General features: G+C 39.7%; 1 protein-coding gene and 1 non-coding gene across 10 annotated transcripts in view; both read right to left on the bottom strand.

The window, feature by feature from the left end:
- Positions 1-17,318, bottom strand: part of TMEM164 (transmembrane protein 164) — a 181,267-nt gene that overhangs the window by 125,757 nt on the left and 38,192 nt on the right. The window contains exon 2 of one of the 9 annotated variants that reach the window (XM_054676411.2): positions 11,966-12,093. The exons of the other annotated variants lie outside the window; for them this stretch is intronic. Within the exon in view, the coding sequence (XP_054532386.1) occupies positions 11,966-12,049 (84 nt within the window). The 5' untranslated portion in view covers positions 12,050-12,093. The remainder of the gene's footprint in view (positions 1-11,965; positions 12,094-17,318) is intronic. 9 annotated transcript variants of the gene reach the window in all.
- MIR652 (microRNA mir-652) lies at positions 3,067-3,163 on the bottom strand. The gene has a single exon (NR_035969.1). It is a non-coding gene; the product is annotated as a microRNA mir-652 (primary transcript).

Here is a 17,318-nt window from a genome sequence, read left to right as displayed (position 1 = left end):
AATTAACAGATGAACAACTCAGTGAAATCAGGAAAACAATGTATGATCAAAATGAAAAGTTAAATAAAAAGATAGAAACTGTAAACAACAGCCAAACAAATTCTGGAGCTGAGGAATACAATGACTCAACTAAAAACAGGAGATTTATCAAGCAGAAGAAAGAACCAGCAAATTTGAAGAACAGTTATTTAAAATTACCTCATCAGAAGAGAAAAAGAAAAAAAAAGGATGAAAAGGAATAAAGAACCTTAGAGGGTCAAAAATACACAATGGGGGAAAAGATGCTTGCTTGAACAAATGATGTTGGGGTAACTGGATATCCACACGCAAAGTAATGAAATCAGACTCTTATCTTACACCACACACAAAAACCAACTCAAAATGGGCTTAAGACTTAAATGTAACATCTGAAACCATAAAACTCCTAGAAGAAAACATAGGAAAAACTTTTTGAAATTGGTCTTGGCAATGATTTTTTGAATATGACATCAAAAGCACGTGCAAGAAAAGTAAAAAACAAACAAACAAAAACAATTAGGACTACATCAACCTAAAAAGCTATATAGCAAATATTTGCAAACCACAAATTTGATGTCAATATTTAAAATATGTAAAGAACTCATAAACTCAATAGCAGAAATACAAATAACCCAATTTTAAAATGGGCAAAAGATCTGAATAGACATTTTTCCAAAGAAGGCATACATATGGACAACAGGTATATGAAAAGGTGCTCAACATCACTAATCATTGGGGATATGCAAATGAAAACCACAGTGAGATCTCATGTCACCCTTGTCAGAATGGCTATTATAAAAAATGCAAAAGATGGCAATATTGGGAAGGGTGTGGAGAAAACAGAACCCTAGAAAACTGCTGATGGAGATCAATAGAGCCATTATCAAAAATAGTATAGTTTCCAAAAAAAAAAAAAAAAAAAAAAGACCTATTCTATGACACAGCAATCCCACTTCTGGAATACTTATCCAACAGTTGAAATCAAGATCTCAAAGGGATATCTGCACTCCTATATTCCTTGCACCATTATTCACAATAGCAAAGATATAGAAACAAGATAAATGTTCATCGATGGATGCATGAATAAAGAAAATGTGGTATATTATCCAGCCTTTAAAAAGAAGGATATCCTATCATTCACAGTAACACAGAAGGACCCAAAGGACATTATGTTAAGTGAAATGAGCCAGAAAGAAAAATATCTTATGATGTCACATAAATATGAAATGTAAATTAGTCTAACTCATAGAAGCTGAGTATAAAATGATGGTTAGCTGGGGCTGGTGCTGGGAAAGTAAGATGTTAGTCAAAAAGTACAAAGTTTTAGTTTTCCAGGACAAGTAAGTCCTGGATATCTAATGTACAGCATGGTGACTATAGGTGAAAATACTGTACTGTATACTTAAAATTTGCTATAAGAATAGATCCTAAGTATTTCCAACACACACACACACGCATACACACATAAATGATAACTCTATGATGTAATGCATGTGTTATCTTGATTGTGGTGATTTCCATATATATATATAATCATTAAGTTGAAAACCTTAAATATATACATTAAAAATAGCTAAAGTATTAAAAAAAACTCAACAATAAAAAGACAAATAACCTTGAACAGACATCTCTCCAAAGAAAACACACGGGTACTCAACATGCACATGAAAAGATGTTCAACATCATTAGTCATCAGGGAAATGCAAATCAAATCCACAATGAGATGACACTTCATACCCACTAGCATGGCCAAAATATAAAAGGCAAACACAAGTGTGCATGAGGATGTGGAGAAATTGGAACCCTTTTATACTGTTGGTAGGGATGTAAAATGATGCTGCCATTTTAGAGAAACAGTCTGGCAGCTCCTTGAGAGGTTAAACATAGAGTTATCGTATGACTCAGCAATTCCACTCCTATACCTGAGGGAAATGAAAACCTATGTCCAAGGGAAATAAAAACCTATGTGCACCTGAAAACTTACAGATGTTCACAGAAGTATTATCTGTAATAGCCAAAAGGCAGAAACAACCCAAATGCTCACCAACAGACAAATGGATACATAAAATGTGGCATATCCTTAAAATGGAATATTAATTGGCCATAAAAATAAGTGAAGTACTGATACATGCTAAACACAGATGAATCTCGAAAACATACTAAGTGAAAGAAGCCAGTGGAAAAAGGTCACATATTATAATTACTCAATTTCTATGAAATGTCCAGAATAGATAAAATCTATAGGAACAGAAAGTAGATTAACCATTGCTTAGGGCTGGTGAGTGGGGGAAAGGTAGGGAGGGGGGTGAGCTAAATCGTATGGAGTTATTTTTTGGATGATGAAAATGTTCTAAATTTGACTGTGGTGGTGGCTGCACATATATGTGAATATACTAAAAACATTCAATTGTACACTTTAAATGAATGAATTATATGGTATATGATTATAACCCAATAAAGCTGTTTAAAAAACAAACTTTGGATAGCTCCTTATTGCTTGATAAATAAAAGTCCAAATTCCTTAATTGGGCATTCAACTCCCTCCCCTCCTGCATCATCATTTGACCCCCGACCAGCATCATTGCTCACTACTCCCTTTTACATGCTTTTCTATCCAACCAAGATGAATTATGCACCATTACCCATATATCCCTTGTGGTCTCCCATCTGTCTTTCTTCTCGCTATTCCTTCCCCCTGAGATTCTCTCCACCTGACTCATCTTCACATGTTAATATTCTACTTCTTTCACAAAGCCCAGTTCAAATGCTCCCTCCTATGCAAACCCCTCCCTGTTCTTCAACCCTCACATAGTAGGCACTTAAAAAACTATTTACTGAAAGAACGAAGGTACATAGTTCTCCTATATGATGGCTCTCATTTACAGAGAAGATAATTCTCCCAAAGCCACAACTTTACTGCTTTCTTCCTTTCCTGGTCACAGCAGCAACTCACTGCTTCAGCCCCCTTACCCTGAGGACAATCCCAAACTGGTACCTTGATGAAGAAAGTACTGACATTACATTATGCCAGGGCCGCCGAGTACAGTTGTGTAGGTTGTGCACTGCACAACCCTAGTGGCGCCATTCAATTATAGTCTATGTGAATGGCACCCTCTCCTAGGGTTGTGCAGTGCATAGCCATTCGTGGCGGCCCTGCTTGGAAACATTCCTAGTGTTTGAGAACAAAGCCAAAAAGAACACTCAATGAGAGAATCACTATGTTGTCGCTGAGAAGTAGGCAACTCAAAAATCTTGTCAAGAAAAAAGAAATTCAAGAGAATAGCATGGTCATAGCACACAAACAGCATTTGCATGGAATTGAAAACAGGAACATCCAAGAGAAAAATTGTTACTGATGTTTCTCCAGCAGTGGAGAGAGAACAGGACACACATTCTGGTCACACTACAAAGCTATGACAGACATGCAAAAAGGTACAGTTTTCCATGGACTACCAAAGCCTATATGGTCTCGCTCATGAGACTTTTCAACTCCATTAGGTTCTGATTTTAGGTTATAAAACAATCCCTGTTTAATTTGGCTTCAGGTACCTTGATATCAGAAAGGGCTGATACACACAAGTGTTCTCATCTCTATAAAGGTCTCTCTCTCATCATCAATCGACTTATCAGCCTGGTGATTTATTAAGAAGTGTTTTGTAATGTTGGGGAGTGTGACCCAATCCACTAGAAACCAACAGCCCTGGGTAAGCTGATAAAAATTAGGCTTTGAACCTACAAACCAAGTTGCAGAGTTAGGACCCGTGTCAACTCCACCAAGGCACAGACACCCTCAAGCTCAGTCAGAGCAGCCGGCCAACTAGCTGGCCAAGTCAAAACTGCAGCCAGTAATTCAGGGCACTCCAAAATGGAGAGCCATAAAGGACTGGACATATTGGTAGTGACAACAGGTGAGCTGGTGGTAGAGCTCAAGGGTGCCAGATGTTGGGTTTGTTTCTTCTTTTTGTTCCCCACTCCAGTTCAGTTCAGCCTCCCACTTTCATATTTGCTCCACCTGGAATATTTCATTCCACTTCTTCTGTCTCCTCTAGAGATTTCCTGGATAAGTCACAAAAATTAAGCATTCTTTTTCTGAACTCCATTGGTATTTGTTGGTACTTATACACTAATCACTTATTAGTCTCATACTGTTGTTAGTAACAACAATAATAGCAGTAGTTATTCCTTACTGAGTGCTTACTAGGTGCCTGGCACTACAGTCAATGTCTTACACGTATTAGTTCATATATTCTTCATAGCAATCCTATTATGTAAGAGATTATTATTTTCCTCCTGTTTGCATACAAGGAAACTGAGCTACAGAAAGGTTAAATAAATTGCCTAAGGTTGCACAACTAATAAGTGAGTCAAAGAGTCAGGCCTGGAACCCAAAACTATCTGATTCCAGAGGTCATGTTTGTTGCCAATACTACCTTTTGTCTCCACCATAAGATAATTTGTCTTTTCTGGAGTTCCCTCTGCCTCCACTCCACATAGTGCCTAACACACCATCGGACATATAAAAGTCCTCCAGAACACATGCGCACATCTGCCTCTGCTCCCTGTCCAGAGCCCAGCCCAGGACATAAGCTGGAAGAGAAGGGAAGACGGTGTAGTTAGCATGAAGGGGCTTGACCTTTCAGGGAGCCACAGGAGTCCTCCTCCTCTGACCCATTTAAGAGAGGATCATGCTGCTCTTTGACCTCAATCCCAGAAAAATATGTAGAACAGGATGACCTGGTTACCTTGAAACTCGTCAAGAAAACTCTGAAGTAACAGAGCCTAGGCCAACCCATGGGAGGGATGGATGGTATCCAGTTCCCTGAAGCAAGAGGACCAATTGTGTCAGAGTCAAAGCCACATGGGACAGCTAATGTTTGCAGTGCTCCACCACCAATGAACTCTATGGCCAAAGTTGGGGTTTTTATGATGGTGGGGGAGAGGTGTATTTTTTTTAAAAGAAAGTATTTTTTACACCTCCTTAAGCCTCAGTTTTCTCATTGTTTAAAACAGAAATAAGAATACCTACCATTTGCAGTGCTTCTAAGGCATAAAATGAGAATGTAATAAAAGCACCTATTTCCTGGTGCCTACATCAGTTTGTTCTTCCTGAGGTTCTGAGCACACAGTGATGCAGGACATAATTCCTGTCTGCAAGAAGCTCACAGTCTGGCTAGCAAAGGTCTTCTACGGCACCCTGTCAACCAAAATTAAAGCTGGTTGGTGAGTTATCCTAACTCTCAGCAAGACATTTTATCAAAGGAAAATTTTGGTGGCAAAGAAGGTAACAGCTGTTGGCAAGAGTAAAGATTGTGGGTTATATCTTTGCTTCCCTATCTTTGCTGCAAATCTCCCATCCACACCTTTGTATTAAAAAATTGGGAAAGGGGACTCCATTAATCACTGTTTTAAAAAATGATGCATGTAGGCCAGGCGTGGTGGCTCACGCCTGTAATCCCAGCACTTTGGGAGGCCAAGGTGGGCAGATCATGAGGTGAAAAAATCAAGACCATCCTGGCCAACATGGTGAAACCCCGTCTCTACTAAAAATACAAAAAAATTAGCTGGGCATGGTGGTGCATGCCTGTAGCCCCACCTACTCGGGAGGCTGAGGCAGGAGAATCGCTTGAACCTGGGAGGCGGAAGGTGCAGTCAGCCAAGATGGCGCCACTGCACTCCAGCCTATGCGACAGAGCAAGACTCCATCTCAAAAAAAAAAAAAAAAAAAAAAAAAAAGATGCGTGTAAATGCTGTTCTTTTCCTTCACAAACATATCACCATTTCTCATTTATATTTAGCTATGTTTTCATTAAATGTTGATCTTCCCTGCTGACCATAAGCTTCTGGAGAGCAGGAGCTGCGTGATGGTCCTCACTGTAGGTCCAGAACTTAACACAGTGCCTGGAACATATGAGATGCTCATCAGGTACTTGCTGAATGAATAAATGAAACAAGATGTCTCCATACAATATGGATAGACTTGGTTACCTAAGCAAAAGCCATTTTAGAATATTCAAGCCTTGTTTATGCATGCAGTAATTCTCAAGATTTCCAAGAATCTGGTAATGGCAGTTTGTTTCTGGGGAGAAGAACTAGTGGGTCAGGGGTCAGAGGTTGGAGGGAATCATATATGCTATTCTATTCCTTTAAAATTGTATGAATTTTTAAATAACAACCAAACATAAATATACCAGATATAATGGATTTGCTCTATTTGAAGCCCAAAGAAACAAACAAAACCCAAGCCTTTCCATAGGAAAGCAAAATCTTGGAGGGAAGCGGAAGGAGATTGTGCCCTTGTGTGACTAAAATCCTAAGAATCAGGGGTCCTTAAGAATGAGGTTGATTTATATGTACTAACATGGACTGATGGCTAAGATATTAAGGAAAAAAAAATACAAACATTGTTGAATGATCCCATTTTTAGAATAAAAATATAAAATGTTTAGCATATGCAGAGATAAAAATCAGAAGGAAAAACATGCTTACAATGGATATGTCTGGGAGACCGACTTCTAGGGGACTTTTGTTTGCTATGTGTCATATTCCTATAATGTTCTGGGCTTGAATCATGAACATCTGTTGCTTTTATGTTAGGAAAATACTATTAAAAGGCAATTTCACTAAAAATATAAGTATGGTGCCTAACTCTGCTAACCACCTGGGGCATGAGAAGGGAGTCAGCTGGAAGCTGAGGCAGGTTTGAAAACCTGGAATGCGCTGTCCAAACCACACTGGGAATGAAGCTGCTGTTCCTCCATACAGATAACCCTTCTTCAAGCAACTGGAAAGATTTCTTTTAATCCTCAAGCCACTGTTACAGCCCAGAAGCCAAGCCAGCTGAATAATTGGATTTTCTTTCTTTCTTTCTTTCTTTTTTTTTTTTGAAAGAAAGTTACCTCTCTTGTATGCAACAATAATGACAGGGGGGGTCACAGTAAGCCTCTTTAAATTCTTAAGCTTTAGTGCTTCTCTGTTCTAGGCAGGTAAAACTAAGGTACAGAAAAGTTGATTCTATTTCCTTCACCTGGCTCAAACAGCCAGAACCAAGTTGTTTGGCTTTGCTGTAAAACCCAGCAGTTCTAAATACTGAATGCACATTAGACTCACGTAGGCAGTTTATTGTTTCATAAAAGAAAAAAAAATTCCTGGGGCCTACTCCTCAAGATCCCTACTCAACTGGTTGGGCCTGGGGCCTGGGCATCAGTATTTTAAAGTGCTCCAGCTGATTTCAATGTACAGCCGGGTTTACAAGTCACTCTTCTACCCACTGCTTAATATCCCAGTAACCTTAGAGAAAGGGACCTTAGTCACCATTTTAAAAAATCTTCTTTACACTGTATATTCCCCTCAAAGGAAGGCAAGCCGAAGAAGCCTGTAACCAAGACAACAAGCTGGGAGCACAAAGAGATAGGTCTTCTGTGATTTGAAACCAAAGGAAGCAGAAGAGAAAAAGTAGAAATCTGAAAGCAGGTACTGAAAAATGGAAAGAAACTAGATAACAAAGACATCCTGTCTGAGAAAGTTCCCAAATGTTAGCACGTCAAACTTCTGTTCCACCTCCCAAACTAGGCGCCTTGATACAGATGCCCTAATGGCTGAAAGCAACCCTGAATTAGCAATTAAACCCTTAAAAACTTGCTTTCTTCTTAATGGAACTTCTGGGGGAAAATCAGAATGTCTGCTTTTGTGGAGGTAACAAACCAATTTTTTTTCTTCCAAGCCCACTCTCTCCTCCCCACATATGTACCTGACCCAATTGCAAAGCAGGATGACAATGAAACATGAATTCCTCATGTGCTTGGATTTTCAAAAAGGGTTCTTCCTCCGTATGTGCTCTGACCCTGGAGCTTGGGTTTTGTTCCCAACCAGGGAAGCACTGAGATGGATAAAAGGGCTGGGGACGCTGCAAATTGAAAGCCACAGAGTTGGCCTTTTGTTCTCTTTTCTCAGGCAAGGGCTATTCTATAAAGCAGACATCAAAGGGAAAATTCAGCCTAAGATGAGCTGAAATTGGACAAAATATGATGAGGCATAAATGAAAAAAGAGAAAGAAAAAAGGAAAAAGGGCCTTTCTGTACCAGAAGAGGCTCTTTTCTGAAAACTCCCTCAAATTACAGCACTTTCCACATTTGGTTCACTCCAGGAAGGGTTGTATCGTACCTAGCACCAAAACGTGTTTTGCCACATTATGAGGAGAAATTAAGACACATGCAAATGGCCCAGAGTTTGGTGGTTTGGCAGTCACAAGGAGGAAAGAAATGTGTGACTCCAATAAGAGTCCCTCTATACTCATTTGGTTCCCTCGGCCCAGAAAGACAAAGGGGAGTTTATTCAGAGTGACATAAAAGAAGGGTCACACAAGCAAATCAGTGACGGGGCAAAGCATTGATGGTTTGAAGGAAGACATGCATTATCTTTTCTTAACGGTGTTCAATGAATTTCCTTTATTATTCATTACATTGGCCAACCAGCCTCTAAGGACTTTGGGCAGCCCAATGGAAGGCTCTCAAAGGCCTTTGAGTTTAGCTTTTGGGCTTACAATGGTTTTAATTAGCCACTTGCCACCTGTTTTCTTCACCACAGGGAGAAAAAAAGCCATCCTGATGTGGGACTCCTGAAGTGTGTCCTACTGAAAGCCAAGTGGAGAACTGAGGAATGTCATCCTCTCCACCCAGTCATGTACCTAACACAAAAATCCAACCCTCAGTCCCAAGCTTACACATGGAAAAGCACTGCTTTCCCTCTTCTCCAGGGGTCTACAGATATTTCCTCCTTGCATGTCATCAGATGGGTCTTCCTCCTAAATGCCTCTGAACTTTACTAAGATGATCCATTAGGCCAGGGGTCCCCAACCCCCAGACCACAGAATGGTACCAATCTATGGCCTGTTAGGAACCAAGCCACACAGCAGGAAGTGAGTGCCAGATGAGTGAGCATCATCGCCTGAGCTCCACCTCCTGTCAGATCAGTGACAGCATTATATTCTCATAGGAGCATGAGAGGGATCTAGGCTGCATGCTTTGGATATAGGTTGCATGCTCCTTATGAGAATCTAATGCCTAATAATCTGAAGTGGAACAGTTTCATCCTGAAACCATCCTCCCCCACCCCCCACCTCAGTCCATGGAAAAATTATCTTTCACAATACCTGTCCCTGGTGCCAAAAAGGTTAGAGACTGCCGCATTAGGCCGTATGCCCTTTAATCCAGTCTTATGAAAGATTCCATTCTATTCTGAGCAGCAGAAACCCCCAAGAGTCACAATGAGAAGGCAAACAATATTAGGCAACAGGTATTTAAGGTACAATGCAATTTTTAATAGCTGAGGCAGGGCCCCAAATCAAATGATCTAAAGGCCCTTATATCTCTATAAGAACTACATAAAACTACTTCTAATAACAATAATAACAACAACATTTATCAAACCACATGCTTATCAATTACATGGTAAATGGTATAGAAAACTCTAAATGGTATTTTTAACACACTAGCAGAGTGATTTTAGCAAATCGCATAATCAAGAAATACCCACTGAGTATTCAGTTATGTTCTACACTCTGTACAGATGTGGAATCCCAGAATAATGAACAGCCATCTGTTATGTCTAAATTCCGTAAGCAGCGCCATGGGTAAGCTGTACTCCCCTAGCTCCTCCTCTCCAGGCCCAGCAAAAATGATCCAAATCTAAATTACAGAAGGTATGTTCTGCATTACTTCACTCTCCTATTTCCCTCTATATATCACCAGTAGTGACCCTGATCAAATGATTTGAGACTGCTACAAATAACCCCCAGGGTAAGTTATTCCAATGCATTCAGACTTTATTTACAGAAATGTATACCTCTGGAAGAAAATACCATTGCCTGGAAGTCAGAAGGCCTAAGTTCTAATTCCAAAACAGCTGCTATGGACTTGGAAAAAAAAAAAAACTTGGCCCCTCTAAATCTCAGGGTCCACATCTGTAAAAGAGGGTGGGAACCCCTGGACAAGATCATTCATTTACCGGCCATATCATTATTAAGAACCTACTACTTGCCAGGCACTATGCTAAGTGCTGGGCATACTACAGTGAGTAACACAGACATGGTCTTTGTTTCTGTGGAGTATTCAGTCTGGCAGAAGGGAAGATAAATGACATAAAGCATACAAATCACTCTATAATAAAAGCGATGATCAGAGCTTTGAGAGCTGTAACACAAAATACCAGTGAGAAGGGATAGGCAAGAGGAGAAGGCTCCAGGCAGAGGGAAGAGCATAGCTAAAGGCTTAAATGACCCAGAGGTTACAAAGATGCATTCAGGGAACTTAAAGTAGTTCCTTTTGCCTGGATAGTATAGAGTGCCAGAGGAAACATGGTAAGAAATGATACTGGAGAGATGAGCAGAAAGGTCAGCTCACACAAAGCCTAGGAGACCTAGAAAAGGAGTTTGAATTGTTCCCTCCAACAATAAATCCCTATGATGCTGCTCAGAGAATGAAGCTGGGATGTATGCCTAGGATCACAGGTCTGAACCCTGAGGCTTTTCCCCATCAAAAATATTTTTAGGCATTCTGGTAAGGGGCTGGTGGGGTTGGACTTCTACTCTACTTCACATTAAATAGGCTTTTGCCAGCTGGTCTGGGAACCTGAACCACAAGAAGAATATTGTGTCCTTGGGAAAATGCAATCTGAATTCTAAATAGACTTCCAAAGAAACTTTTGCAACAAAATCCATTCAGCACTTGTTGGGGAATGTCTGGAAAGCAATGAAACACAGGACCCTGCTTTACTCCATAGAGACAGTTTTTGAAAAAAGACTCAACACTATAATCAGACCAGAGACTATATAGCCAGACTCTTAAACACAATATCCTCATTTTGATTAGTAGGGTTATATTTAGGTACAACCATTGAATGGCATTATGCAGTACCTATTAGATATTTAAATTACCACGAAACCCCAAATATGTTAGTGATGACTAGCTATTTTCACTCTAAAGAAAGACAATGCAGAAATGGAGAAGGTGGTCTCTTTAGAAGGAAACACGGATGCAAGCCAAGTCTGTAACTTAAACACAATCTTCCTGTGTCTCTGCCCAATCAACTCTTAATTATTCAGGCATTAATTCAACAAATGTTTGAGTGTTAAGTGTCATCTAATTTAGCATGCTGGCATCTCTATTTTTCTTCACTTTCCTTTCAGTAGACAGCCTTTAACTATCTGCACTTTGAAAAATACCTTCTGACACCTGGAATGCCCCACTTTCCTCTCCCCACCCACTCACTTGCTCTACAAATAGTGAGTGAAAGAGAAGTGTTGATAATTTCCCAGAGCTACCCTCCAAATCCCCTCAGGCCATTTTACAGAGTAGCCTTTCTCAAAGTTGAGAGCACATAAATATCACCTGGAGGTGGGTGAGTTAAAATTCATATTTCCAAGCCAAGCCAATTCTGTCTCCCACTCCAATATCTGGACTCAATAGTTCTGGGATAGGGCCCAGGAATTAGCATTTTTCCTTCAATGGATTCAAGGTGGAAGGAATCAGCATTTTTAAAAAGCACACATGGTGACTCTGATGCAAGTGGGTCAAGAACCATACTTTGAGAAATGCTATTGTGGATATTTTGGCTAGCTGAGTCCCAAATCCTGAACGAAGAATGGTTGCTAGTGGCCCAACATTAAACTCAGCCAACAAGAAAGCTGGGTGGCACCGACAAAAAGGGGGTACAATAGATGGGAGAGGAAACTAACAGCCTAGTCAATTGCCCCCAACTCTATTTTAGTTTTTTAAAAGATCCCATATTTTGACTTAAATCAAGCAAATGGCATTGCTGTTCCAGCAATCTCCTAGTGACACCAGAAGAGAAACTCAAACAGGCAGTATTTATTAACAGAAAGAAGGTATAAAAGTAGAAGAAACAATGTTAATTTGCTTGGCCCCATCCCACCTTTTTTCAGCCTCCTTACCTCTCCTGCTAGTTGTTTCCATTTCTGTGACTGGATGCTGCTGTGGCAGGGAAGAGAGGCCAAGGTGGGGCAGTCTTCTATCATTCACATTAATGCTTTCCTCTATTACATGAATAATCAAGAGTTGACTGGAAAGAGGAATAAGCAAAAGGCAAATACTCTACTGAGAGGTTAAATAGGATAAAGAAGGCCCCCTGTTGGTTGAGAGCTGTGAAGTGATAAATGAACAGTCAGGATCCCTGCCTCTTTTCATTCTCACCGTTTGCCAGGAACACGGATTCAAAGCCCATAACGTCAGCACTGAGCTTGACAGAAATAATCAGGTATCTGTGTTTTTCCACTGTTCCCCGTAATACCTAGAATAGTCTTCAGCACTTCATGTCAGCCTTAAATGTAAACCAACTGTTGTTGACTCAACCCAGAAGTCGATTGTAAAGGTAGGAGCCTAGATCTGGTCTGATAATTTCCATTGTGGGAAAACAGAGTCTCATTCAAGCTGGCTCAAGAAAAGGGAGGTTTGTGGAAAGAATACAGGTATCCCATTTGAATCCTAGGGTAGGATAAAGCTGGGCCTCAGGAGAACTGGAAAGTGGTTCTGGGTTCATGGTGTCTGTAGGAAACAGCTCTTCTGTCTCTCAAGGCATCTCTGTTCCTCCCTTGCAAGGTCCCTCTGTTTGCTCATGGTTTCTGTCCCTTCAAAAAACTAGCTAGGACATGAACTGTCATGACTGCTCCACTCCCCATCATCTTTTGGCTCTTTTCCGTTACAAACTGCCTTAGGCTCTCAGCTTCCCAATTCTAATTTCCTAAGAGAGGAATACAAAAGGCCCAGCTCTCAGCTCGTCAAGCCCATGTTACCTGCTAGGTGACAGATGGGCTGTCTTGGTGACAGGTGGCCACTCAGTCCAATCAACCTAAGCCAGGGAGACAGGGTCTCTGGCACAGTTCATGGCTGCTGGCACCTAGCACAGCTGGCACAGAGTGGTTTGTCTGAGATATGGACCAGAAGGCATAGTAAAATACATACGATACAAACCTGATCCTTAGCATGTAATTTGAAAGATAATGACATGTCCATTCATGAGCTTCAAACACCCATAATCTTTCTTATAAAGGACAGTACCTGACCCCAACCCTAAAAACTTAGCCCCCTTTACCCCCATTAAATTAACTTCTTTAAACTGGTAAAAGAATCTAAATATGTCATATTACAGAGGAAACACCATTCTGCCAGCTCCCTGGGGTAAAGAGGGAAGGATAAGAGAGTGTAAGGCAGACAAATCCTGATAAACTGATACCACTGGCCTTTAGCCCATCTCTCTGCAAGTGTTCAGTCAGTTTGCTTTACACCCTATGATCATCTTATCCTCCTCTAAGTTTCTCCAAGTGCCATGTGAGGTCAGTGTTCAATGTTAACTAGAACAAGGCAAGCAGCATCACAAACCAACAGATGGCAATTGAGAGCTTATCATTCTTGGATTATTTCATTACCTGGAGTGATACATGCCAGAGAGTAAAGCAAGCTATTTTGACAGCAACCTAATAACAGCTGTCTTCTTCCACTTCTTGGCTAACTCATCCCCCAGATAGCCTTCTTTTCTCTTATCAATTCCCTGTTGCAACAATAATAAATGCCACACCTGATGGAGTCATTAGGCACTTTCCTAGTGACAAGTGCCTAGGACAGAGGAGAAAACAAAGAAACACTGACAACCACTGAAAACTGACATATCAGGCCAGGCATGTCAGCTCATGCCTGTAAGTCCAGCACTTTGGGAGGCCAAGGCAGGATGATCATGTGAGCCCAGGAGTTCCAAAATAGCCTGGGCAATATAGTGAGACCCCATCTGTAGAAAAAAGTAAAAAAAAAAAAAAAAAAAAAAAAGCAAGGAATGGTGGCAGTCCCCGCTACTCAGGAGGCTGTGGTGGGAGGATTGCTTCAGCCTAGGAGTTCATGGTTGCAGTGAGCTATGATCACGCCACTGCACTCCAGCCTGGGTGACAGAACAAGACCTTGTCTCAAAAACAAACAACAACAACAACAAAAAAAAAACCTGACAGATTATCACAGCAAGAAAACATGATGGTGGCCATCTCTCAAGATGAGGAACAGATGAGGGGAAATTAAAAGGTTGTATTTCCTGGAAAACAATGTTTCCCAAACTCAAAGCAGGGCGTACTGGAGATTAAGAAAGATTCCAAATAGAGTTTCAAAGACCAGGGCTGTAAAGCCCTAAAGACATGTGAAGGAATTTGATATGTAGTCTTATCTCTCAATTATCCCTGACTAGCTTAGTTTGAGTTTTCCTGTAACTCTTCCCAGTGCTCATGGATTTTCATCTTATGGTTTCAGGTAAGTTATAGTAGCCTCTGGGGGGAGAAATGGAAAGTATAGTGCCTCTATTGTTGGTACCCAACAGTAGTTTTCAACCTTTTTGTCCCATGTGCCACCTATCATCACTTCTTCAAAATAGCCCTTCAAAATCCCTTACGTTTCCTTCACACAAGGGATATTATGTAGCTGTTAAAATGAATGAAGCAAAGCTGTTAAAATGAATAAAGTAGAGCTATACACACTGGCATGGAAAATAGCCTAACTATATTATTAAGTGAAAAGAGACTCAGATTATAAGGAATCATCCCATTGTTATTTTTTTAAAAATGTGTAAAGAAAAAGCTCTGAAAGAAAAAATGCTAGTTGTTAATAATGATTATCTCTGGCAGATGGGTTTATGGGGGACTTTCACTTTCTATTTTTGCCATTTCTCGCTTGCTTAAATTTTTCTTACAACACATGCTTTTTTGCAACGAGGAAAAGGATATTTTTAACCCCTTACAGTTCTTTGATATGTGGTACCACCACAGCTTTAGTTTTCAATTCCAATTTGAACAGGATTTAGAGAGGCTGGAGGGTACAAAGTAACACAGAAGCATCCCTGGGGTTAGAAGAAAGTAGTCTACTCTGTTTATAGTAGTCAACATTCAGTAAGTAAATTCCACTAATGGGATAGAAGACAGTGCAGTAAAGAGATCAAACACATGGGCTTTGGAGTCTGACTTCAAGTCCCAGCCTACTACTAACTTATTCTACATTTCCTCCTCTATTTACTAATAATATCTATTAATACTTGGAGCACATCTAGCATATGATGTGCTCAACAAATAATAATTCTTGCTTTTATTGAAGGAGCTAAAGTGTTGTAATTGAAAATTATTTAGTTATGTCTAATTTAATTTAAATAGTTTCAGTGTAGACACTGTGATAAATATGCCTCTGTGTTAGTTTTATTCTACACCATAGGGTGGTGAGTTAACATTCTGTTGCATGCTGGAAGCCCAATAGCACTGGCTAGAAAGAGTTGATTGTGTACATCTTTTCCCAATTCCTTTGCTACCTTAGTGAGGGGTCAGACTGGTAGCTTGGAATTGACCATGGAAATTGGCAAATGCCATAAATCAGAGCTTTAAACATTTACCACACACCATTATTAACATCTGAAGACCCCTAATTGAGAATACAAACTCCAGGGGTGATATTAGTTAGCAACTGAAATTTCTAATCAAAGCCTACAATCAAGAATTCCTGCAACTCAGCAACAAAAACCCAGTTTTTTCAAAAAATGGGCAAAGAACTTGAACAAACATTTCTCCAAAGAAGATATACAAATGGCTAATAAGCACATGAAATAAACTTCAACATCATTAGTCATCAGGGAAATGCAAAACAAAACCACAATGATATACCACTTCATACTGCTAGGATGGCTATAATTTTAAAAATAGAAAATAACAAGTGCTGGTGAGGATATGTAGAAATTGGAACCCTTGTACATTACTGGTGGGAATGTAAAGTGGCCAGTTGCTGTGGAAAACAGTTTGGCAGTTCCTCAAAAAGCTAAACATAGAATTACCATATGACCCAGCAATTCCACTCCTAGGTATATACATACCCAAAAGAACTGAAAACAAGGACTCAAACAAATACTTGTATGCTAACATTCACTGCAGCATTATTCACAATAGCCAAAAGGTAGAAACAACCTAAATGTCCACTGACAGATAAATAAAATGTGATCTATACATACAATATAATATTACTCACCCTTAAAAAAGGAACAAAGTTCTGATACATGCTACAACCTTGAAAACATTTTGCTAAGTAAAACAAGCCAGACATAAAAGGACAAATATTATATGATTCCACTGATAACAGGTTCCTAGAATAGGCACATTTATAGAGACAGAAAGTAGAACAGTGGTTACCAGGGCCTGGGGAAGGTAAGAATTGGAAGTTATTGCTTAATGTGTACAGAGCTGCTGTTTGGTGTGATTAAAAAAAAAAAAAAAGTGCTAGAAATAGGAGTGGTGGTTGCATAACATCCCGAATGAAATTAATGCTACCGAAGTGTACACTTAAATATGCTTAAAATGGCAAATTTTGTATGTTATATGTATATATTTAACCGATTTTTTTTTAATGTAGTATATGAAAACCACTGAATTACACACTTTAAGTAGGTGAATTTTATGGTATATGAATTACATCTCAGTAAAGCTGCTCTTAAAAAATCCCACAATCAAGGCACAGTGGAATCTTTGGGGGTGGTGGAAATATTCTCTCTCTTGACTGGAGTGTTCATAGAACTGTATGCATTTGTCAAAACTCACAGAACTGTACCATTAGAGGGGTGAATTTTACTGTATGTTAAATATACCTCAACTTTTTTCTAATGGGGAAAAAAGTCACACTTACATGCTTCAGCTCTGAAGTACTTCTGATCGTTTGTTCGTTACAACAATGGATACTAGAAATATTTCATTAGGGAAACTGGCTAGTGTTCAGGACAGGTATATCATTTAGAAATATTCAGTTGCTCCCACTTTTGCATGAATTGGATATAAGACTCTGGTTAGCCCAACATTCTTCACCCCTTTAAAATGACACCTTAGGCTCAGGAGTCCCAACAAATCTTATGTCCAGACACTTAATGGAGGACTCAGATGTGCCCTCTAATTAGAAGGTAAGCTGAGTCCTACTGCTAAAATATCGTCACATCTATCTCCGGTGAACCCTTCACACAATATGGTGGTTTGCAAAAAAAGTACTGGAATGTCTCTGGGTGTACAGGTCAGGCTGTATAACTGTCTTGTGCCTGATTATTAATAAAGTTACGTGGCAGAATTTAATCAGAATTCCTTTCACTGTAATCTACTGGTTGTGGGGGAAAAACCTATAGCACTTACCTACCTCTGACTATTGGAGATTAATGATACCTACCAGAATAGAATCTAATTAACTGTGGAAAACCAAATTGGCTCAGATCAATTTACAACAAACATTTTTGAAACTTCT

Source organism: Pan troglodytes, chromosome X, assembly GCF_028858775.2.
Source record: "Pan troglodytes isolate AG18354 chromosome X, NHGRI_mPanTro3-v2.0_pri, whole genome shotgun sequence".
Lineage (NCBI taxonomy): Eukaryota > Metazoa > Chordata > Mammalia > Primates > Hominidae > Pan > Pan troglodytes.
The sequence above is the reverse complement of the archived record's forward strand: the minus strand, read 5'-3'. Positions and strand labels throughout refer to the sequence as shown.